The sequence below is a fragment of the Heliangelus exortis genome, chromosome 2 (genome assembly GCF_036169615.1).
Source record: "Heliangelus exortis chromosome 2, bHelExo1.hap1, whole genome shotgun sequence".
NCBI lineage: Eukaryota > Metazoa > Chordata > Aves > Apodiformes > Trochilidae > Heliangelus > Heliangelus exortis.
This window is the reverse complement of record NC_092423.1, coordinates 112,517,645-112,542,788: the sequence shown is the minus strand read 5'-3', so window position 1 is coordinate 112,542,788 and position 25,144 is coordinate 112,517,645. Positions and strand designations below refer to the sequence as shown.

General features: G+C 37.8%; 1 protein-coding gene across 1 annotated transcript; it reads left to right on the top strand.

The window, feature by feature from the left end:
* Positions 1-555: 555 nt before the first annotated feature.
* LOC139793214 (kinesin-like protein KIF20A) lies at positions 556-24,135 on the top strand. Its single transcript, XM_071737577.1, has 18 exons — positions 556-699; positions 1,775-1,849; positions 4,535-4,654; positions 5,535-5,673; positions 5,773-5,957; positions 9,348-9,444; positions 9,923-10,120; positions 10,203-10,314; positions 11,995-12,066; positions 13,677-13,823; positions 14,489-14,654; positions 15,925-16,092; positions 16,756-16,895; positions 18,122-18,287; positions 19,926-20,043; positions 20,127-20,194; positions 21,810-21,929; positions 23,209-24,135. The coding sequence occupies exons 1-18, from the start codon at positions 565-567 to the stop codon at positions 23,482-23,484; spliced, it is 2,502 nt and encodes an 833-aa protein (XP_071593678.1). The 5' UTR covers positions 556-564; the 3' UTR covers positions 23,485-24,135.
* Positions 24,136-25,144: the final 1,009 nt, after the last annotated feature.

Here is a 25,144-nt window from a genome sequence, read left to right as displayed (position 1 = left end):
TGGCGGGAAACTCCGAACCCGCTCCCGGTACCACCGGCACCACCACCCCGGGGGCCGCGGCCCTCAGACCTCACCCGCTGCCTCTTCCCTTGGGCTGAGTTTGCTCCGAGGATGGTGTGCCGGTTCGGCGGTGCCTGCTCCGTCCGCTGAGGCCCTCCCTTTTTTCCGTGTGTGTGTGTGAACTGGGCCGGAGGGCACGGTGGTGGTTTCGTGGCTGCGGGTTGGAGTGCGGGTCTGGGCTTGATGGCCGCCTCCTCGGCGCCTGGGGTGTGGGCTACAGGCCCCGCATTTCCAGGTCGATGAGAGGACTGCCCCACGGAGGCCTTTGGTGTCCCTTCATTGAATGGTTCATAGCGCGACCCAGCTGACTGCTGATTTTTAAGCTTCCTTCATGCCCTCCTCCTCCTCCCACCCCCCAAATTTTTTAGAGAAGCTTATTCAGGAGTCCTTGTTTACATACAGTCTATTTTGCTAGTTTATCTCTTTTGCTCCCTGTGTATTTTTGCCTTTTTTAAAATGAAGCTTTTTTTTTTTTTTGCTTCCAAGTTCTTTTGTACAGAAAAAATGATGGATGATGAGGGGAAAAGCTATGTTTCTGCAGAAGTATCTGATTCATTGGAATCCATTTCTTTTCTAAATGTAGCAGATAAACCTTCACCTATGGAGTCAACGGTATTGCCTAATACAGAGGAACAGGAGGTGTGGATTGGTTTTGTGATACATCAACTGTTTCCTTTTTTTTTTTTTTTTTTTTTTTTTTTTTTTTTTTTTAAAAAAAAAACCTTTAATTGGGGCAGATATTTCTTTGTTAAGACCTGCTTTATTCCCCTATCCCCAATATTTGTTTGTTCCTTCTACTTGCTTCTTATTGCTTACAAATGGTTGATAGCCAGTAGTAAATGCAGGTAGTCAATACTATGTGATGAGTTGTACCAAGTTTTTGAGAAGGAAGTAAAAGACTTAAGTAATTGGAATGCAATGGGACTGTACTGCTTTTTTTTTAGCAAGCTAATAAAGGATATAGATCCATCCTGAAAGCTTGCTAGGTGCTTGAAAATAAACCCATCTCTGCTTTTTTAGAAGGGTAGATTTCTTGACTGACTTCCCTCAGGTGACTTAATTTTGTACGATTAGTGCAGGGAGGGCTGTGGAGACCACTGGTAAATCCATCTACTGAATGATCAAGTCACCAAAGGAGGGATTATGGAGCTCTGTAAGGAAGGAAGGAGTGCTGAGATTCCTCTAAAAATCTTCCTGCTATTATTGCTTTACCTGCCATTGGGAGGCTTTTGTGTAATGGAACAGGATGGAAAAGCCCACCTTAGCAGCTGAGACCTGTCTCATGGTTGTCACTGCGAGGAAGATGAGGGGCTGGTGCCTGGGTGGTGGTAATGAAGCAGTTTCTTGAGGCTAAGATTGTGTCAAGCTCCATACAAAGTGCAAGTGCAGTGCTGTTGAGCAGCTCTTAGAATATACAGCTTGAATTCAATACAGAGAGAGACCAGAAGGTGGAAGCAGTGCAGTTTATGCCTCTATAGTGTGCTCTTTTAAAATTAAAATATTGGCATTGTTGTAAAAGAGCGGTAGCGGGGGGAACACAAAAGGGTTGCTTAAGGACATTAGGAGGTAAAGAAGTAATGGAAAACTTAAGGTTCTGAACAAGGTAGTAAGGCAAAAATAGGAAATACTGCATCAGAGTGTATGGTAGTATGATTTGGAGATGCTCTGTTTAAAAAGTGGCCATCATAAATGTGCATTTTTTTTTTATGAATAGGTATATCAACCTTTGAAAGTCTTCTTGAGAGTGAGACCCTTTTCTGTAACAGAGCTTGAAAACCATGATTCTCAGGTTAGTTGTAGAATTAATTAAGAAATGTTTTATTTTCCTCACCAAAAGGAACACCTAGGATTGTAAACTTGGATTTGCTTTTATAAAAGCCATGTGCTGCTTCCAGATAGCATTAAAGGACATCTGGATAAATGTGATTTTTGATTTTTAATTTTTTAAAATCACAACTTTTACTAGTTTGAATGGTACAGACACACACCTGTAGCTTTGCTAAATTCCACAAGGTACTTTATCTAAAAGTTGGGGGTCACTATTGACTCTGTACAGTGCTCAAGAAATGAAAGAATTTCACTGAGAAGAGTATGCAATTCTAGGAATAATTCAGGTATCTGACCCCTGAGTTTCTTTGGATGTTTGAATAGTCTCCTACCTCATATAAAGTAATTTGCTGCTCATCCTGTCAATTTTTTCTACAAGGTCTACAGATGCCTTAGGGTTTTATACACACATGCCCGTGCATATGCTAACACACAAGTATTCCTTGCCCCCATATTCTGATACAAATAATTAATTTAGCTGTTCTTGGAGGACCAGGTCTCTGCAAAGTCTTCCTCACCCCTTGTCTTTGCTGGGCCTCACAGGTGCTCTGATAGATTTGTAGTTTCTGACCTGTTTGGAGAGGGATTTAGCATTAGTTCTGATTTGCTTCTTGTGACTTGCTTTTTAAAAAAAATCCCTGTATTTTTACATTTGATCTGCTGGAGTTGGAACCTTTGTGTTCTTTTCACTTAAATTATTTTTTTTGCCTTGACTTACATTCACCTCTCCTTAGGCATTTCTTGTTGAGTACTATGAACTGCTGTAGTACTTCCAGTTTGGTGTCATTCAGCAATCTCAGCTGGCTTTGAGGATAAATGTAATTACAAAATCAAGTTGTTTTAAGGGTTGTTTATCTTGTTCCTCTTTGGAGTGAGAAATTTCTCACTACCTGACCATTAGTCAAACTAATTTTTAAAATCAGAAGGAAAAAAGTTGAAGTTTTTACTAGGTTGTTTGTTTTAATTTTTTATTTTTGAGCTCTTCATGTAGTTCATGATGTAAGAGTTGATCTTCCAATAAGTTACCAATAAAATACCATCTGTATAAACTGTTTTGCGTGGTATGAAGGCTTTTAGCTCAGCCTCCAAAAACTGAGTGCCTGAAAGATCTTCAGTATCTTCAACGTTTTCTACTCTCTTAATCATAACTTGAATCTGTGAGGAAGATGCTTGGTAACAAATGAAAAAACCCAACCACCAAACAAAAACCATTTCCCATCTCTCTAATCAATGAGATCAATGTAATTTTTAGGTCCTCCTTTCCTCCTTTAGATGCATAATTTTCAGGAAAAGCATCTGTGTTTCAAATACTTAACAAGAAAAGAAAAATATAGAACCCAAGCCCGATTTTTTTTTTTTTTTTTTTGTAGCCGTAGATTGATGCTTTAAACAGAGACAATCATCAGGTTAATTGATCTGTTGCTGCTTTTAGAGATAATGATTTATGCAAGGAAAGCTTAATAGCTCTGGATGAAATGCTGTACTGTTGATACAACTGCCAGTGATTTCCCTGGACTCACCCACTGGAGAGCTGGGTTCTTATAATGTAAGCAATGTTTACAGTGCTAGGAATGGTCCAACTCCTGCCAGCCCACCCGCAGGGTTATTTGGGTTCCAGCTCTGCAGATCTGACTGCTTCAGGGCCTTTACTTAGCAGTGTCTGTGGGGCCACTGGCAGCTGATGGCTCTTTCTGCTGATGTTGGATTCTTCTGTAGCTCTCCAGTGCATCTGACCTGCGTTCCAGCTCCTGACAGTGTGGGAGGAATGTTGGAGAGGATATGGATTGAGAGCCTGGCACAAGGAGCAATGATTGGTCTGAATTCAGTGTGCAGCTCCTTAGGGCTTCTGTACCATTTGATAAGCAGACTTATTAATTGAGACTCGGTTAATTGAGCACTGCTTCCTATGTACATGCTATACACATGGATTATTAGTCTTGCCAGCTCTGGCTAGCCTCTGAGCATAAATGACACAGTTATAAACAATCCTTGGGCTGATGCTTCAAGACACTTTTAAACTACACTGGTAGTTCAGTTTGTGGTTTTAGTCGCCTGTGTGGTGTAAAATAGATTTTCCTGTGACACTGCATTCATCTAGGTAGTGAATGCTTGATAACTGTATTTCACCTATTGGAATGGAACCTATTGAGAAATAGCAGTCAAGTTAGTCTTGAAAATAATTCAGTTACCTTCACTGTTGATAAAACCATCTATCAGTCAAAGGACAATTCTTCCAACTTTTTTCCACTTTGTTTCATACTTGAAATTACTGAAGTGCAAATCCAGTAAGTTTCTATATGGCTTTGTTTTCATAGTTGTATAGGATACTGAGCCCCAGCCACAAAATTACAAGGTTTAGAAAGTTGGGTGTCTTTTTTTTTTTTTTAATTGCCTGGGGGAATCCTAGGAAATTTTTAAACCTCTTTGTAAACTCCAGGTAATTGCTTTAAATTTGTCTGCCCTCTGGCTTTCATGTGACATGGTTATCTCTGTAGTTGTTGCATACCTCAAGAGAGATTATATGTAAATTTTGCAACTGCTTCTAGCTCTGCTGAATAGATGAGAGCACTATTTTGCTTTTTTTAGATAGCTTTTTTCCTACATAATTTTGTGTGGTGTTTTGAATTACATTGTTATGTTTTTTAAGAGTTGTGTAACTATTGAAGATCCTCAGACAGTAATTCTTAATGCACCCAAAGAGTCTCCTGCAATGAAAAACAGTGAAAGAGGGATTGGTCAGTCCGTGCACAAGTTCACCTTCTCCCAGGTAAGCAAATTTTTCCTAATTTTTAGTTACAGGGTTTTTTTCACCACTTTATTTATAAACATTAAAATGTCTCCTGTATCATGCAATATGATTTTTATTCTCTGAATTACATATTGTGTTTAAAAAAGCAGTCTTAAAAAACCCAGACTGTTTATTATTTACTGTTAGGCTGACAAGAAACTTTATTACAATGGAGTTGCCTATTAGATGAGGCAGGGAATCTTCTTCAGTAGCTCTGTTGGTTTTTTTGATTAGATATCACAGAAGCTTCTTGTAGGCACAAACTTACAGTGATTCTGCTGTTCCTGAAGATGCCCTCATCTGGGAAGTGCTTAAAGGAACTTCTGTGTGTTTAGGGACTCACTTTTGAAAAAATTGCAGCCTAACTGCTTAAACCTTCTGTACTGAAAGCAAGTTTAAATCTGTTAGCTGCTGCAAGAACTTCTGTTCTTCCAGTGTCAAAATATAAACTGCTCCAGGCATTGAGACATTCAGACTACTGTAGTGCTGATCTTCTCATTGATCGTGTATGACTGGTACAGAGTGAGGAAGGAGTTGGGCATCATCAGCAGAGCTCTATCTGTATTCACTGAGCAGTATGTGCTTAGTAGTATTTTAAATAGTTTATTTTGGGAGTAGGAAAATATTAAAAATAAGTGCAAGGCTGAATGCCTCAGGCATGCTATGAGAATGCAACAGAAAATGTTGAATCAGAAGGGGTTCAGGCAATACAGAAAACTAAACTGGTATCTCCTACTCAGCTTTCCCTGAGAAACTAGTTATCATTAATCTCTGCCCAATATTTTGATATGATAAAATTTTTTTGTGCCACTTGCGCTCTTTTTTAATTAATTATCTTCTTTTTCTTCCCTTCTCCAAGGTCTTTGGACCAGAAACTTCTCAGAGTGAATTTTTTGAAGGCTCAATGAAAGAGATAGTAAGCGCATATATTAATGGAGTGAATGGACTGGTGTTTACTTATGGGGTTACAAATGCAGGCAAGACATTCACTATCCAAGGTATAAAATGTTTGCTGAAAAAACATATATAACATCCCAGTCAAAATGCAATGAGAAGTTTTTATGAATATCATAGTATTCTCTTTTGTTATTTTTAAGGGACTCCAAAAGATTTTGGTATTTTACCTCGCTCTCTTGCTGTGATTTTTAACCACATAAGGGGAAGACGTTACCTGAAGATGAACTTCAAACCACATTTGAGCAATGATGTTAAGGAACTAGAAGATGCACAAGTTAAACAAGAAGAAGCCATAAAACATGCTATTCTTGCATCACTGAAAGAGGTCAGTGACCAAATACTAACTTGTTATTGAATGAAGATTCTTTAAAACTTCCTGTCTAACAGATTATCTTGAATAAAATCTGCTTCACTGCTGGTTCTTTAGATTTACCTAAATTTGCTGTTTGGATATTTGGTAAACCTTGGAATAATAAGGCTGGTTTTGGAGCTAGGGGTAAACTGGAAGGACTTTCTGCAGCAGGCAGCACCCAACCGGTTGCAAATCCTGGATATGTATAGGGCAGTGGTTCTGACACTGGTGCCAACCTTTGAAAAGTTTGAGAGCTGACCTATCTAAAATCTGCTTCTTAAGTGAATCTTATTTTGCATCAGGTTCCCAGGCTGGGTTTCAGGCAGGTGCTCAAATTCCAGTACTAGCTCAGGAGAGATGAAGACAAAGTTTTAGCAGGGGCAACAAAGAGGCCAGAAAAATTCCTTTTGGTGAAAGACAGTCTTAAGGAAGATGAAAAAGTTGGTAAATCTGTGATTTATGTAACTTCATACAGAAACTTTTCTGTTACAGCAAGTGAGGTGAGATGCCACAAAATTAATTTCCTAAAAGGATTACAGCCTGCTTTAAAGGATTGTATGTATCTTTTAACTCTGATCTCTGGAGGCTGCCATGGTAAAGACTCCTGTTCTCATTATCTGTTTCTAGTGTAAGAACTTTCCCATTTCTGTTTCTAGTGTAAGAAATGGGTCTCGCTAGAAAATGGGCACCCTTGTGCTTGTGACTGTTCTATACTTCTAAGCCCAGTTGCTACTTGTCACAATGTCTGGATTTTGTCCTGATGTCCCTATGATTTTTTCCTATGTTCAAAATATTTTTAACCTTAACTGTGAGCATATTGTGTTTTGAGATTATAATTTAAAGCAGCTCTGAAGTCTGGGAAGTATAGAAGTAATGACTAGGTTTTTTTTTTTTCTGTGCCCTACAAGACCAATGTTGTTAAAGTATTCAATTTAGCTCCGAAAGAATAACTTTCTATGAATCAAATTAATAAGTAAACTATCGCTCTAATTTCTATTGCTTAATTTAAACTCTGCAAAATGAATTTTTTTAATGCGAGTCTGATTAACTTTTGAGGAAAGACTTAAGATGAAAAATCTAAAAGATGCCTAAGATCAGTTATTTATTTTGAGTGTCTTAAAAGCTCATTTGTACTGTCTGTATGTGCAGAGTCTTAAAGAAAAATTGAGGTGATCGGGAGAGTAGTAGATAAATATTTTTAAAGGTGATAGAACCTACAAGCAAGCAGGAGCTCAAGGTCTAAAACAGGATGTCAAATATTCTATTTTGAGGACAACTCTATAATTACAAATACTCCTTTCTGTTGAATCAATCTGACCTCATGACTAGCTTAGTTACTGAGTACTGCAGTAGGTGATTGAGGTGCTGGTCCACTACTGTGAAAACCAAGCAAGACTCCACCATTAGGAAGGAAAGGTAAAAATGCACTTAGAAAATAATACATGACAAGACCTTGCTGATGTGTTACAATGCTTCCATAGTGATAGCTCAGCTATCCCCAGTACTGAAGCTGTGCTTCTTGATAGTTTGTGAATAGTATCACTGTTCATATGTTCACTCAGGCTTGTAATCTGAGAGCAGATATAGTTTGGTGAGCTTGGTTTTGGTTTATGTGGACTTCTGTAGGCCCTTTTTCCAGGCTCAGTTTACATGCCATGCAGAAAGAGGCTGCTGTTCCTTTCATTCTCTGTTTAAACTGCTCTGACTTGTATTTAATGTTTTACAGTGTATGTTCTCAATACCATACTGCTGCAGATGCTCTTGTTTGGCATGGATCACACCCTCTTTTTCCTTCCCCTTACTTCTTGTATTCACTGAATTTTATTGGTTTTTACTGGAGGGAAAGCTGCTTTTCTTGCATACCTATTTCCACCTGTCTTTGTATTTACTATTAAATGTCAGCTTCTGTCACTGGCAGACAATGTCAGTTCCTGTTCCCAGTTGCTTTCAGGCAGTCATCCTCATGTTCTTTTCTGTATTTGGTCTTACTATTTGAAGAACAACATAGCTAATTCACTCACTTTTGTTGAAATACCTTTACAAAACTTATCCTGTCCTCAAGTACTGGGTTTTTCACATTACATTGCATCTTTTGACATGCATAGCTGTGCCATGCAGGTCAATCTCTTACCCTGTGTTACAATTTTGCTTTGTACTTTACAAAGAGAATTAATAGAACCCATGCTTGTGCTTATCCTTGTAACTACTCAAGCAATGTAAAATTATACAGTGCAGTCTTATAAAATGATAACTTATGGAATAAATGACAATAAAACCAAGTGCTATTTATCTTTGGATATGGAAATCTGGAATTATGACTTCATATTTTCATGCTTGTAAAAGTTCCATTTTGGATATACCAGGTGAGGAATAGAGGCATCTGTAGACAACTTATAATGAAACACTGCATTCTAATAATTAAACTTTACTTCTTCAAATCTGTTCCCCTCTTCTACTTCACGATAACCATCAATCAGGGGTGGATTTTTGTAAATGAGTGTGATTTGTCATAATGAAAACTCGTATCAGTATATGAAATATGGGGAAGGAGGGAGGTAGTATGTGGAGATGCCTGAACCTCTAAATAGTGGGACTTGCTACTTTACACCTTTTTTCCTAGAGGTGATTTGAAACCTATGCTCTGACAAGTTTTCCCAGGTTTTGAAATAATTTTATTGATGTAAAGAAATTCAGTAGATGTGTGTCCTTAAAGAAACCGTGCTGTTATTTGTACAGGATTTTCAATGGTCTTTTAATTCAGTGTGAATTAAACCAACACAAACTGCTGGTTTATCAGATATCTAAATCCTTATGAAGCATCATTTCACTCTGAGGTCTTTACATTTGACTGAAACTCTCACAGACCTGGCACAAATATGTGATTTGCAGAATTGTTTGACAACAAACAAGCAAATGAGGAATCTCTGCTGCTTTTGTCTTTGCCCATCACCTTGACATCTGCCCTTGAAATAAACTTATTTCTCCAGTTGTTTTGGATGACTGAAATACTGTTCAGATTTGTCCAGTAGTTTATAAAGGGATTCTAGTCTGCTGCAGTCTGACAGAGTATCTTCAGATGTCAGGGCTGTAAAGCAGGTCTGCTATGTTAGCAGCAACTGGCCTCCAAAAAAGGTTGCTGGGAGTAGCAGAGAGCTGTAATTCTCATGGGGGAATGAGCATTTATTGATTTTTTTCATTTGTTATTGTCAAAAACATTTCATTTGCAGCCAGAGTAAGGGGGGAGCTTAATGCTTCATCGTACTTCAATATTTAAATCTCTGATACTGGAATTAGTGTCATTTTTTACTTCTGCTAGTCTTACAGTCTGTTCATGTGAATGTAACAGTCTCTTATTTTTTGAAGGAGACAGAAAACATCTCAAATAATGCTATAAATGTGTGTGATGTGGAGTCGGCTTTTTCCAACTGTACTTCAAAAAGACTTCCTTCTGATTCTCTAGGTAAAACAGAGGGGAAAATTTCTGGGGGGGGTGTGTAAGAATAGAAATTTAGGAATAGACGTGGGTTACTATTGCTGGATTTAAAAATCTCTATGCTACAAAGGAGATATATATTTAAAACCAAATTTTAATGGCTCAAAAAAAAGGAATAAAAAATATGAGTAACAATGTAAAAATATTTTGATAGTTTTGCTCCTTTTGAGGAAAGAAGGAGGCTTAGTTCTGCAAAGCTAATATAGAAACTGCTGGAGGCCTTTGGTAGAGAGGAGCAGTAGTTTAGAACTCAGGCTTATTCTGCTTACAGGTGACTGTCAAGACATTTGAATGTTCCTGGGCAAACTTGAAGTTTATACAGTACTCTGTATCTCATTTTGCAACAAAACTATACACAAGCCACCTCCTTTTAGATGGGTCTATATACTGCAAATGAAATTTATCAGTGAGTTGTTTGCTCATTGGACTCTCTGTTTTGGGTTAGCAGAGAACGACTTTGTTCCACTTCACATATATAGGACTAATATTCACCAGAGAACACAAGCATCTGTGTGGGTTTCCTTTTGTGAAATTTATAACGAATATGTGTATGACCTGTTAAATGTATTATCCACATCAAAAACTCAGAAGCGCAGAGTCTTAAGAATTTGTGAGGATCAAGGAGGAAATTCTTACATTAAAGGTAATAACACTGTTTTATGACTATGCCAGTTTCACAGACTGTCTTTGATCAGAAATGTATGTAAATGATCTCTCTTTCACAGATTTAAAGTGGATTAACATTCAGAGCACCGAGGAAGCCTGCAAAATACTAAAAATAGGAAACAAGAACCGAAGCTTTGCTTGTACTAGAGTGAATGAGCAATCAAGTAGGAGGTTTGTTCTTCTAATTATAAGCATACTCTGTCTCTTTCCTTTTAAAGGGAGGAAGGAGGGGAAGGGAAGACTTTAAAATATGTTTGAAATGTTCTACTCTTCAATAACAGCTTAAGTCTTTCCTTGATTAATCTGATTTTACTATGAAATTCTTTCTGGAAAAAAGCTAGGAGAGGCCCTTTAATAGTATCTGGACTTGGGTTGCTATTTGTGGCTTTAGCAAATGCAAAAGATCAAATCACATTCATTTTTGAGTGCCAACAGTGCTATACATCTTGGCAAATGCTAATGGTGCTGAGTGGGAATGGCTATGTTAAGCATGTTGAAGGAAAAGCTGGATAATACTTCATCACTTGCAGTATAATTCTTGGAAACCTGGAGTATGACAGTAAGGGATGCGGGAAGGAGGAAGAGTGAGTTGTGCAGTACAGTGCTGCTGGATTATCTAGGTGCTCTTAGATTGCTGTATTCAAGCTTAGTTTACCTGGTACCTTAAAAAAATTGAGCATCTAGCTCTTACCCAGCTCTGGGAGATGGGTCAGGGAGATGGAGTGGGAAGAAATAGAGAAGGTGGTATACTTTCTGTTGAAAATGCCTCCTTATTTGACTAATATTCTCTTGTTAATTTGTCCTTTTAAGTGTGGGAGAGCCAAGTTATATATTTAGCTAATCATACTGCTACTAAGCTTGGTGTTTCTCTGAAAAGCAAGAGTTATGCTGTTCTGTATTAGCTAAAGACAGCTGCCATTAAATTTCATTCTATGATCCCACCTGAATTTCACTCAAGCTTAAAGTAGTGCAGAAAGGAACTGGATTTTTTTTTTTTTTTTTTTTTTTGCAGGGTTTTGTGCCTAGAGTGTCTTTTTTCTGTTTGTTTTTTTTTTTTTTTTTTTTTCAGAGAGTGTGCTGACTTCCACTTAGGTTGTTTCTGTTGTGGGTGGATTTTTTTTTTTTTTTTTTGTTTGGCTGGTTTGGTTTTTCCTCAGAAATTGCATTAGTAAATTGTGTTTTGGTGCTATGGAGTAAACCACTGCTTCAAATCTATCCTAGAGAAGACTGTCTTCTGTGTTTCCTGATTTACTGGGTAAACTGGGACAGGGTGCTTCTGATTCTGGAATTTTCTCTTTGGCTTCAGACAACGTATGTCCAATGCTTTTGTAGCAGATATATAAAATGCAGTAACCGATTTTTGAGTGTTACAAATTCAACCTTTCTAGAAAAGAGTCATTTCAAAACTGAAAAAATAACTATGTTGAAGTAGGCAGTATTGTATGACTGTCAAACCTTAACTTAATCTCCCCCCCCCCCCCCCCCCCCCAGTTTATTTCTAAGATAGTTCTTTGTATTTACTGAGCTCATATACTGTCTATAGTTAATATACTGTGAGTATTTGAGTGCTCATCTTCTGGTCAACAGGCTTAAGTGAGTTGGCTTGTTCATCCTCTGAGCCATCTGGTAGGCTTTGTGTGATAGATTTTCCTCTCCTGTATTGAAAAATGGAAAGTCACAAAATGATACTTTCTGCTTTTTGCTGCTGAATTAATGCATTGCAAAGGTGGCTTTATGAACAAATTTCTTTCTTCAGTACTGAACTTCTGTAGCATAAAGATCTTACCTTGCTTCAACAACTGCTTATTTTTAATAATTGTGGTTATTAAAATGGACCTTTTTCCATTCCAGTCACAGCATATTTTCAATCAGGCTACTAAGGCTAACTGATGAGCATCAGCCATGTGTTCTTGGAGTTTCAGAGTAAGTGATTGCTTCAGCTGATTACCAGAGTGTAAATATTTTATTTCTTTATTAAACAAATCCTCTTAGAGCTGATAAGGAAATCAGAACTTCACTGGCTGTATAAAACTGACTGGAAACCTAACAGGGACAGGCATAGCAGTGTTCCTGTGTCTCTTGTCTTGTTGAGGTTTACAAGCTGTGCCAGTGTATCTGCTTTGGGGAGGATGTGGGTTGAATGCTTGTGGCACTGCCTATGATGTGCTGCTACAACACAAATTCAAGGCTCTCATCCAAAAAGTCTGCAGGTGACACTCTCTGGGACTCCTGCATAATACAGTCTACAGTAATAGGGGATCATAGGTGATGTGCAGATTTTTGTTTCTCTGATTAATTGTCCATTTACCTTTATATGAAAAAATGAGAACACTCCAGCAACAGGGTTTAGTTCAGTCCTAGTTCCTACTGATTTCTCTCTTGTCTCTGCTGAGCAGAGATTGTAATAAATATACCTCACTGAGATAACACCTTTTAATGTCAGTCATTATAGTGATAAATACTCTAAGGAAAAAATAACTTGAGGAAACAATTGCATCTGTATTCCTTGCTGTTTTCTGTCTTGGTGTATTCCCCTGGCAAAGCTTGAAGCAGCTGATCAATGAATGTCAATTTCTATGTTGCTTAAGGAAGAAAAAAGATCTTCATCTTGTACTGAAAAGGATAAAGGTAAGATCACAGCCTTTCACACAGTTGAAATATGTCTTATTAATATGTATAGTATTAATATGTACTTATTTCAGATATGTGAAAGGCTATGATCTTAGAAAGGTGTTATTTCATGTAAATAAATGTATGTATAAGTGGGTAATAGTAGGGTTACATAAGTTATCATCCAACTTCCAGAGCTTCCTGTAGTTCAGGGGCTTTCTTAATATAAAGTAGAAGTGTTGAAATTCCTTGATTATCCGGGATAGTTTTCTCTGATTGTAACTTATTATACTATGAGGGACAACTTAGTGGCCTGAGTGCAGTAGCACATAATTGTTACAGCCAAGTAAAAAGTTTCAATGTGATGTGGGGAGGATTTCTGGCCTTTTATTTGCAATAATGAACAAATGGTTCTGCATCTAAAAGAGGCAGACTGCAGAGTATTGAAGCATACAACTCTCCTGCAGCCCTCTCTGTGCTGGTAAAGGCAATAGGCACAGTGCTGCTCTAGTATAGCCCCACTGAGTGAAACTGTTTCAAAAATTCCTCTTATCTTGTCATCCAAGTATTTACTTTAGGATTGCAACAAAGTTTGGGTTCTTAAACAAAATCCTTTATGTATGAATGCCTACAAAATTCGAATGAATGGTACAAGCAGGCTTCTTTGAATGTGCTGAATAGGCTGTCTCAGGAGCAGCAATCTTTTTTAAATGGGAAGAAGATAGGTTAGTGTCATTATTCTAAATAGTGCCTTCAGGACAAAACATCAGCATTCAAATACAACTTATTCTGTGGTCTTTGTAGGCTGAAATGAGTCACCTGTTTGCACTTTAGACATGTAAAGAAATAAGATATGCAATTTTATTCTAGTACTGTTTAGAAACAAGTTTATATGTGTATTCTGGATCCCTTTTTTCATGCAGATTGTCTTTCTGTGATTTGGCTGGATCAGAGAGGTGTAATAAAACACAAGCCTTTGGAGACAGACTAAAAGAAGCAGGGAGTATTAATAATTCTCTTCATATCCTTGGAAAATGCATTTCAGCATTAAAGCAAAACCGAAACCCAAAGTAAGTGACAAGTTGTAAACAACATGATGAGTTTTGAGTTGAAAACCTAAGCATCCTTTTTTGTATCTGCGGGGAGTTTGCATCATCAGAGGAAAATGAAAATACACAAAATCTTGTAAGCCTTCTTATTATACATGTCACTGGAATACCTAAAGTTAACATTCTCTAAAACTGCTGTTTGTGAATAACACAATAGGGCAGTTAGTAGCAAACTACCAAGCTTTCTTTATTTAGAGTGTGTGTGTGTGTGTGTGTGTGTGTGTGTGTGTGTGTGTGTGTGTGTGTGTTTATGAACAATGCACTCTGAACTCCCCTTCTGTCTTTCCATTCCATCTCCTAATCATACAGATAGATTCACCAGACAACTGGCAGGTGTCCTGTACTTAGCTTTTGACTTGCTCCAGCATCTGCTTTGTAGCACCAGGGAACTATGATGCAGCCACTGCGCTGCTTTTACTACTAAATTCTTGAGTTTGTTGAAGAGTTTGTTGAAGGTTTTCACAAAGACCTTGTTCTTTGTAAAATTACTTAGGCTTAAATATGAGCATCCTACAGAAGATGCTCTTCTCTCCTGGAAGAGAGAAACAAAATGAAGGTAAATTACAGTATTACACAATTTTACAAGTGTCTTTTATTTCACAATTTCATTATTCTTTCTCTCTGAGGGTGAAGCCAAGCTATATTCCATTCAGAGAGAGCAAATTGACTCGTCTGTTTCAGCCATTCTTTTGTGGAAAAGGCAAAGCTTGTATGATTGTAAACATTAACCAGCATGCTTCCACCTATGATGAAACATTACATGTAATGAAATTTTCAGCTATAGCCAAGCAGGTAAGAGTGAATCTACTTTCTTTGCTATTCTTTCTTATTTGTGTAGGTTTATAAAATTATTAGGTTGCATGGACTTGAGTGTGATTAGGACATATGGTGAATCACACTAGTTCTTCTGCATGTGTTTTCCCTCTAAAAGGCTTCCAGGAATCTTGCCCATCCTTAAACATATTCGTGGTAGGAAGTCAAGACAGCTGCAGCTGTCTGTGGCTTGTTCAGTTCTACACTACAGATATTTCTGTGTTTCATGACACTTTCAGATGTGACTGGCTATAACATGTATCTAAGCAAATGCAAGGTTTTGGTTCAAGCTTGTGATGAATTGTTTAACCTGTGTGCATTAAATATCTATTGCACAAGATGGCAATTGTTTAAAACTTCTTTTGGCAGCTAGTGGGAGTAGTAAAAGAAGTAGGCTCTTATTTTGTAGATTGAATGAGATCTCTTGTACCTGCTTTCCTCCTATTTAGCTAAGGGCAACAAATTCATAAGAAAAAGGGAAGAGCTTTTTTATTTTATCTTATTTTGTAAGTTAATGCTTGAAGACTGTGTGCTCTTCTCCTTTGAGGAAAATTCCATCTCCTAAGTATTTCTTGCTTTCTGCTAGTTCTGCTTGTCATCTTCCCATTAAATTCAGGACTTGGGGCTGATGTTTGCTCTTAAGTTCATACAGCTTCTTGCAGGGAGTGGGATGGTGGGCTGTACTGGCTTTCATAGGAGAAATAAAATCTATTTCTGGTCTGGAGCCAGGGATCAATTCTGAGACATTCTGAGACTGTAATTACATGTCTAATATAATCTCAGAGAAACATTTTTCTAATACTGTTTGGATGCAAATTTGATCACAAAATCAAGAGGGCACACTGAGGGGACAAGCTTTTCTGACATGTTGTCCTGTGGCATACATACTTGGCATGAATTTCCAAATGATGATCACAGCATCTTGGGAAGTAGCAAATGTTTTAGGGATTTGCTGCTTTTCATTAACCTTGCAGAAAACTACAGTAAACCGTTGGATTTTAGGGAATAAAAAACCACCTTTGTAAACAAGCATACTAAATTTGTTAGTGGCTAATCTTTCCTATTCTCACTTTGGTAGAGTACCACATGTTACGTCCACATTGGTGTTTCTGTCTGCTAAAAGGCATGTAAAATTTTGTTCAACATTTCTGTAAACATTCAATAAAGTGTGAGTACAAAAGTGCACTCATGCCACCTGTCATATTGACAGCACTGATAAAATCAGTTCATTTGACTCTGAATTTCACAGGTAATCCAGACAATCCTACCCAAAAGCTTTGGTTATTTTTCACCCAAGCTACTTGGAGGCAACAGCAAACCTATTGTGCACGTTGATGCCAACACATCTGTAGATGACTTTGACAGTACTGAAACCTTTGCAGAAGAGGAAGTGGACATCACCATTCTGAATCATGAGGTACTCAAATCATCTACTCAAAATTGTACCCAGGAAAGCCATTGCTAGTACTTCTAATATTAAAATCCTTTACCATAAGAGATGTGCTGGAAGTTGTGTCAAATGAAAACTGTAAGGTTCTGCTCAGTGTCAGGCAGATCTAAACTTGAAGTTCTGAGGGAACAAGTGTAGTTGTGGAAGGCCAGCTGTGGCTTTGTAGTTAGGCCAAATGCTAAATTTGGAATTCAACTGATTGTTCAACAAGAAGAGGAAGGAAACAGTATGTGTGTGTAAAAAAAAAAAAAAAAAAAAAAATCCATTATTTAGTTGTTTGTGCTCTTTTAGGAACAGCAGGAACAAGTTAAGGAACAGCATTTTAAAAACAAAGCAATACAATCTAAAAGCAAGAAACTATAAAAATCAGGTAGGCTTTATGTTAAGAGGTTGGACAAATCAATATTTAAATGGCAAACCAGTAGTAAACTTTTTAATAGCAGAAACCATCAAGGTGGAGAAGTGTTGTCTTTGCAATTGAAATTCATGTTTGAAAATATTTAACCTTTGGTGCAGCTTTTAGAAGTGCCCTCCATGGGTCAAGGGCTTTATGAATATTTCATTGGACATGCATATCATACCAATATGTGTCTCTAGCTTGTTTTCTGAACTGAACTATGTTAAATTTAGGATCTCTTGAAAACTACAGAGAACCTAAAGAAGAAGCTGGATGCAGAAAGGCAAAGTAAACTCCTTCTGGAGATGAAGATACGTAGAGAAATGGCAGAAGCAATGTACCGACAGCTGCTGGAGACAGAGGAAGCCTGGAGGCAAGCTATGTTACAGTCCTCTTAAAGACTGAAAGGATTTCCACATACATACATGCATACTTTTGTACATAGACACACACATATATATATGTATTAGTGTATATGTATATGCAAGGCATACATACTCATGTTATTTAGAGAAGTTAGGGCTGGACAGTCTCAAAGCTTCTAATGCAAAGGGAAGAAGGAACATGAAAACAAACTTGTACAGATCAGCCTCTTCCCATGTGCACTGGAAAAGTAATGCAGCTTTCTGATGAACTTTCCTCTGTTTAATTTTTAGTTACTGGAGGTTGCCCTGACTTGTTTTTAGCATTTAACAGATAGGCCAGACTGTTATATGTTCCCCACTGGGGCTGTGATTTTTCAAAACTTATACTTGGTCATGTTGATATGCATGCATGTGCTTAAGGTGTGGCTGGAACTGTATTTCTTTGAGCTCTCCTGGATTCTTGCTGCTGGATGATGGCCCATTGTTAGCTTCCTATCTTATACTGTGGCTGTCTGCACTGACATTACTAAGGTGGGGATTTTTTTTCAAGTGTGTCCAGATTGCTTAAACTGAATTGACTTCCTCTTAATGCTTCTCTTGAAATTAGTTTCCTAATTTTTTTTTAATTGCTAACAGAGACTAACCCCAAGTTAAGTTGCCAGCTGAACACACTGTGGTTTAACACCTGCACTGACTTTAAAATTGGGTGCTTATGGCCAAACTTATGGAACAGCAGTGATACTTCTCCTGTGTTGAGGGCATGTTCTGTGTCACTGCTGGGGCATTTTTTTAAATCCATAAAAGAGTAATCTATGATATATTGAAATAAAAAGGCAAAGTGAATTTGGCATATATTTGTAATAGAAAAAACCAAAACAGCCTCACAATATGAAAGACACCCCTGGGATATACACTTCAAATATCAGGCCTAGTTTGGTGACAGCTATTAGTAATAGATTTTGATTTTTTTACAAAACTGTTGTTTGACATATCTTAAGTATGTGTTCTGTGGCACTTTTCCTGGTAAATGCCTAATAGAAATTATGCCATGGTGCAAGTCTATAGGTTCATTGAGAATGAAAAGTAGAAAAGGGAAAAACTTACTTCTTGGACTCCTAACTTCACAATTTATGATTAGATTAATAACTTCTGACATTGCCAGTTGCAAACATGTAGTCAAACTGTAATAGCTGGAATGCAAAAATATTAAATATAGCTGACTTGTTTTCCTCAGCAACCGCTTGGAAGATTTGAAAGACGTTTACGAAGAAAAACTGGAGAGCAAATTTGAAATGTATAAAGAGGCCATCAAAAAACATGCATATATGTGTGCCATGGAACAAATTGAAGACCATTATGTTCCCATAGAAGAATTTCTAGCTGAACAAGAGAAAGTTGAGGTATGACTTGACTGCTGTTAGAAAATGTGTGCTAACCTTTTACCTGGAGGGTTTGTTTTTCCCTAGCAGAATCATTCAGGAATCCTAAATGTGACACTGAAGAGTCAAAATAGCCAGGAGTTCAGCCTACCTGTTCTCATGTCCATTGCTAACCATAAGGATAGAGATTTCTTCTGTCTAGTGTGACCTGTAGTGAAAACCTACACTTCCTGATCTTTTGAGGGCACAGTTTTGCTAAATTCAATTAATCTTTTTCTCTGTAGTACAATGACTGGAACACCTAGAGGAGTGGTGTAGACAGCAGTCTGGCTTTGGAGATCCTTGGAATTGTAGGGTGTAGTGTAAAAAGCTGGTCTGAGAGGGCTGCTGGGGAATTTAGTAAGGGTAACTAATTAAAGCAGGATCTCTGCCTGAAGGTCCAGAGGCAGGATTGTAGGTAAGAAACTGTGATGAGAAATCAGACTTCAAGCAGGAGAGAACTTAATCTCCTGAAGGTACTTATACCTAGAACTGCTCAGAGTTGGCATCAGCAAGTTGCTGTGACTTTTTTCAACAGAGCAGTGTCAGTCCTGTGCAGCTCTGTCAGCTGCTTCCAGCCTCTGCGTAGATAGCTGAGGGTACCCAGGCAACAGATGTGACCTGTGGATCTTGGTCTTTTCAGAATGTCTGTAGTGCAGGAATAGAACAACTGTGAGATACACCAGAGGTGCTTTCTCACTGCTCTTTCCTGTCCAGGAACTGATAAGACATCTCAAGCCACTGGTAGGCAAGCTCTTTTCAAGACATGAGAGAAGTGGGTTTCTCTTGCTGATTGTGATATATAAATATTTCTGCTTTTACAGCTCTCCATTCAGGTGCTTACAACCAATGCTCTATAGTATAATCTGTTTTTCCAGATCCTTTACACCTTTTTTCCCCCGTTTAGCCCCTGATTTTATGTTCACTTAAGCTATCTACCATGTTGAGGTGGGGGAAAAGCCCAGTGCTCTCTGTATGTTTAGCCGCCTTCCATGCCAGCTGCAAGGTTGCCTATGGGGAGATTCAAAGAACCAAGATGGTCTTGTTACCAAGGCAGATAAGAAACTGATGAAATCCTTAGGATGGAAAGTTCTAAATTGACAAGGGGAAGGCAACATGAAATCTGAACAGACAGTGTCAGAGAATCAGAATTAGAATAATAACTTGTTTGATTTTTCAGTGTTTGATTTCTCATTCTGAGCAATTTCTCACCCTAACAATCTGACAGGTATTGAAACACTGAAACAAACATTGTGGGTACAAATTAGTTCATTGAAGAATGCTCTTCCTTATTTAGCAAGCTATCTGGCAATAGTGTTTAACACAAAGACAAAAAGTTTCCTTTCTGCCATACCGTTACTTTTAAAACACTTGAGAAATCTCCAGACTGGAGTTACTCCAATGCAAAGTAACTTCTTCCTAGGTATCCTAGGTATCTTTATGTTACTCCTCACTGTGATTTCTCAACCATAACCATAACTTCCCCCTGAAGTGATTTTAAAACTGTATATATGAGTACAGTATAATTGAAGGATGAACATACAGGCAGTAGTGCATCAGGTTAAGCAGAAATTCTGACAAATGCTACCATGTGGGGGTTTTTTTGTTTGTTTTTTTCAGGATAGAGAGCATAAAATACAACAGCTGGAAAAGCAACTTGATGAACAGTCAGGGAGGCTGTTGGCTCTGGGAAGTCTGAATTTGGATATACTGACAACTGAAAGTAAGAAGGAACTAGGTAAGAATCTAATCTGAATACTCAAAGTTCCCTTTACTTTCTGCTGTTGTGTATAAACAAGCAAACCTTTCTTCTGTCTGCAGACCTTGTGAACAAGACAATGAAGAGAGCCAATGAAGGACTGCAGAAACAGTGCAAAGAGAAAGAAGAGGTAGGTCTTAGTATTTAACAAATCTGGGAATAACTGTCCTGGTTCTTAAAGATCTTAAAGATTTGCACTGTAGAAAAAAAAGCATGAAGATTCCTGCAAATGAGTGTCAAGTTTACAAAAAAGCCCTTGGCCTGTTTTGGATGACTTTTTGCCAGAGATAGGCTGTGTTTTGGCTTTACCCTAGTTTGTAAAGGCATCTCCTACTGGAACAGGTCACATGTGAACATGATGGGAGTTGGAAGTAGGGAAATATATATAGCTTTGTATTGGAATTTGTGGTAAACATTGCTGCCATGGTCTCAGTGCTTTCCTTCCTGAAATGCTGCCTGCTCATCCACAGGGAAACATCTACAGACTCTGTTAACAGTTTAGATCTAAAACCAAAACACTGCCTTAAATTCTTTTTGGAAGTATCGAACTCTGCTATCCCTTTAAACTTAAGGGTAATGTTTCTTCTATTTAAACATGCAAGATCTCTGTGTTCTGAATAGCATCTAGGGGTAGAAATTATGAATTTTAGATTGTTGCAGAAAAAAAATAGTATTTTTATGTAAGCATTTTTAGGCTATACAATGAATGAACTTCTTATGCTTGGAAGATGGGAAGGAGAGAAGAGAAAAGCCTTGCTCCTTTCACTAATAAATAATAGGAGTGGAGGTTGGAGAAGTAGTTCCAACTGGTTCTAATAAATAATGTAAATGGAAAGCAGACTTAAATATCTTTCTATTGAGAACATGTACTCCAAAAACTCCCTTTTTTCTTACCAACTTTACTGTCTTATGGTATGGCACTAGCATTTGTTTTCCATTACTGTTCTTGAGAGTTCTACATTGTTTTCCATTTCCTTTGTGAATTTCAAATTCTGATACTAGAAAGGAAGTTGGGCTTTTATGTTTGATATGGGGATACAGTATTGATCATTTTGTGTGGCTAGAAAGTGTTAGATGGGATTGCTGCCCAGCAGTAACTGAAGTTTAAAGCAACTGTTTGCAGCAGTGCCCTTCTGTTGCTTTATCCTTATATCTGAGTACTTCACTGCTTTTTTTCTTCCCATTCAGCCACTAAGCATGGGCAAAGGGTTGTCTGGTTTCGTTTGGTTGTTTTTTTTTTAGCAACCCAGATATTTTTCCCTCCAGACAGGTAGAAGGAAATTAATTACGTATATTTTTGCTGATTCAGAGTTCCTTTTCCCTCTCAGGACTTAATCCATTTCTGTTCCCATCAGACAGGTGAAGTCTGTAACTGTGTTCTGATTCATTACATGAATAGTGTCAATGAGATGAGAGCATTCTTTTAACTACCCTTCCTGAAAAGGAGCAGAGTGTTCCAGAAATAGCTTAGTCACTGCTTGCTGTTCTTTGACTGACAGCTCTGTGTAAATCTGGTAGCTTCAGCACAATAGCCCTTGAATGCTCCAGCTGTATTTTACCATCAGAAGTGATGGGCTGGGACACAGGAGGCTGAGAGAAGCAAACTACTTCATTGCTTTGATCTTGCACTTTGCACTGCTCAGTATTAATCAGAAAGGCTTAATGTGTCTCTGAGTTCTTCTCATAAACAAAACTAATGTGCAATGTGGAATTTTAGCTTGGGTGTGTATCGGATTTTTTTTCAGCTTATAAAATCTCTGAAGTTTAAAATAAAGAAATTAAATGAAACCCTGCTAGAAACTAATGAAGAGTACAGAAAAATGGCAGAAGAGAACAGTCAACTGAAGCGTGAAATCATGATCAAGGTGTGTCAATTATTTAAAAGCAACTTTAATATGGCTTGGCTCAATAGCAGTATTGGATGTTTCTGCATCTGTGTACATGTAAAAAACCTCTTCAGTTTTATTAATTTCTTCTGATGCTAGCATTTTTTCCACCCTTAACTTCATGAACTGAGCTCAGAGCCCTTGTGCTTCATGCTCCTTGACTTCCTATCTTGTAGGGCAAGACACATTTTTCAGTTTATCATTTAAAACTTGGTCGATTATAGTAACTGTCCTGACAGATCATGCTAATCTAAAGATGCCACAAATTGTCTAACAAATACATTTACTGAGGGCAAGCAAGCTGTCAGTGCAAGAAGACCTAACTCCTGCAAAGGTGGCCAAGCTGGATAAGAGATATGGGCAGATAAACTACTTAATACCAAAACAGAAACCAATCTTTCCTTCAAAAGCAGGGACTTCAGAAAGTTGACAGCATCTGACCTCTCATGACAGCTAAGTTCCTAAATAAAAAGATGAAAAATTTTGAATTCTAGACATTTTGCATCTATGCAAAACTCTCCCACTAAAGCAGGATCACCTAGAGCACATTACACAGGACTGCATCCAGGAAGGTTTTGAGTAGCTCCAGAGAAGGGGATTCCACAACCCCCTGGGCAGCCTGTTCCACTGCCTTGTCACTCTCATAGTAGTTTTTTTCTGATGTTTAGATACAACTTACTATGTTCCATCTTCAAGTTCTAAGACTGCATAGTAATTTATTTTCTTAGAACATTAGCTTCTGCTTGCTTTTTAGTTTGAGACTGAAAGTTATTAATCTTGAACTTTCTAAATTGGTTCTAGGACGTAGGGTGACTTTTTGTTGATTGTATGGATCAGAGAGCATCTTCAAGACTACTTATTCTGCCCACTCAGTATTTATTCAGTCCTGGTTAGCAGACTTATGACTACGTAAGAGTTTTCACTTGATCAGTTTTGCTTTCAGTAATTGCAGGTTAAGACACAAAAGCCTTCTTTATTTAGTTCCTAGAAAAACACCAATTCTTTGCATAGTGTGGCTAAGTATTTTAGCATAAGCTTTTTAGTCAGACTTGGTCTCTAATTAGATCTGATGGCACTGTAGTTTGCTGTTCTCTAAATTACATAGAAGTAATTCAGAAGAAATAAGTACTGAATAGCCATTTAGCATAATAATAATCAGGGTGTTTACTGGCAAAGTAAAATAATCTGGAAGGGAATTTAACTACATTAAAAACCCCCTTGGAGTATTCACATACCTAACACAGCCTTATCCTCATAGGATCAAGAAATGAATAGTCTTCAGAACTGGGCTAAAAGGGTTTTTGAGCTTGAAGAAACAGTGTCCTCCCTGCAGAAAGAACTTGATGAACACAAAAAGCATTTCTCTGTAGAGGAGCCAAAACAACAAAAGCCCAGGAGAGGTTTGTTGGCTAACCTGAAATCCACAGTGGCAGCCACTGCCAGTACACCTCTTGGTAAAGTCTGGGGGAAGCATGAAGATGCTTCATCCTCTTCAAGGAAACAAGTACTGTTGGCTCATAAAGTGAAAGAATAACTTTTGATTAATAAAAGCATGCAATTATTGGGCTTTTTCATAAACTTAAAGCTCTTGGTAGTTTTTTCTCACTCTTGATGCCATCTTCATTGTCATGTTAACTGGCAGAAAGAAGTTTAATACAGAACTTTTAAAAATTAAATCAGGGTTGAATTTGGAGCGGTGTTATTACAGACCTAATCTTGTGCTTTTTAAATTGATTGATTACTTATGTGATTTGAGAAATTCATTATATATATTTTAATTCTTGAGTAACTGCTATCATGGTCTTCTTAACTAATATATTTGTGAATCATGCAGTGTGGGATATCCCTCATCTGCTGCTTCTCTGCTTGTTACCTCTTTAAGTATTTAATTTCATTGTTGATTCCTAGGATTTGGATAACTTGTAAATGTAATCTCAAGTAGTTGACATAGCTTGGTTCCTCAATTAATATTCTGGCTTTGAATTGGTAATTGTCATCTTGGGACCAAACTGAGCAAATTGCATAAAGAGGCAACAAAATGAGGTTTTCTCTGGCTCCTTGCTATTTTGCAGCTAACTTTGCTTTGTAAAGGAACTTGTTTAATATGATTCAAATTTCCACTGAGAATATGCATTGAACTTTTAAAATATTTATAATATTTATAATAAAATTTTCCATTGCCAAATTAAGCTCTCTGCTCATTTCATAGAAGTGAGAAAATCAGTGAAATCAGGGTAAGGAAATGCCAGATGATTGAAGAGATTGACATAAGATGACTTAGAGCTGAAGTAATCATAGCTATAATTGTATTACTTACCTTTGCCTAATAACCCAGGGAAGGAAGACTGGAGCATGATTAAAATTTGAAATAGCTTTCTTAGAGTTTCTTCCATCAATGAGGGGGTGAAGGGTTTTGTGTAACTACTCTGAAAGCACCATGTCTGCAAGTGGGGAAGAGTTGTTTTAGAACAAGGCAGAACACACAGGTAATTGGATTGATCAATCCCTGTGCTGATATTTCCTATAGTGGAAGGTGACCCAGTTCAGAGCAAGAACCTCCTGCTCCCTGTGGAGACACCAGGTGGTGGTGCAGCCTTCTTGTGTGACACACAGCAGCCCTTCTCTGGTGGGAATGTTCTTGCTGGGTCTGAGTTTTGGAGTTTTTGTTTGGTCTGTGCAAAGGAGTGGTGAGTGATCACTGACATGTCTTACACCAGGCTGGAGATGTAGCACCTGAGCCAGTGCTGTTCTCATGTTTTGAACTGTTAAATAGAGGTTTTCTGGCTCCAGCAGTTCTGTAATTCCTCCAGGATAGAATTTCTAAAATATTATTCCACCTCTGCACAAACTAGTCCAGCTATTAAAAAGATATTTTCCTGTAGTGACACAATACACTGAATATTGATCCCTTGAATAAGGAAGCTGTTACATACTTTACATAGGTACCTACATTGCTCTAAGCAACTTATTTCAACAGAAGGAAAAAAAAATAAAAAAAATCATCAGAACAGGCAAATGCTGGAAATCTTTAATACCGTTTCAAAAGATCTAGTGCTACACCTCAACAGTCTGCCACATGTCTGAGGGTATATGTTACCCTAACACCTCTTATTCTCTCAGTAACTGCTGTTTCTATGTTCCCTCTTACTCCCCACAGCTCTTTGGTTGGCTACAGAAAATTATTTGAAAGACAA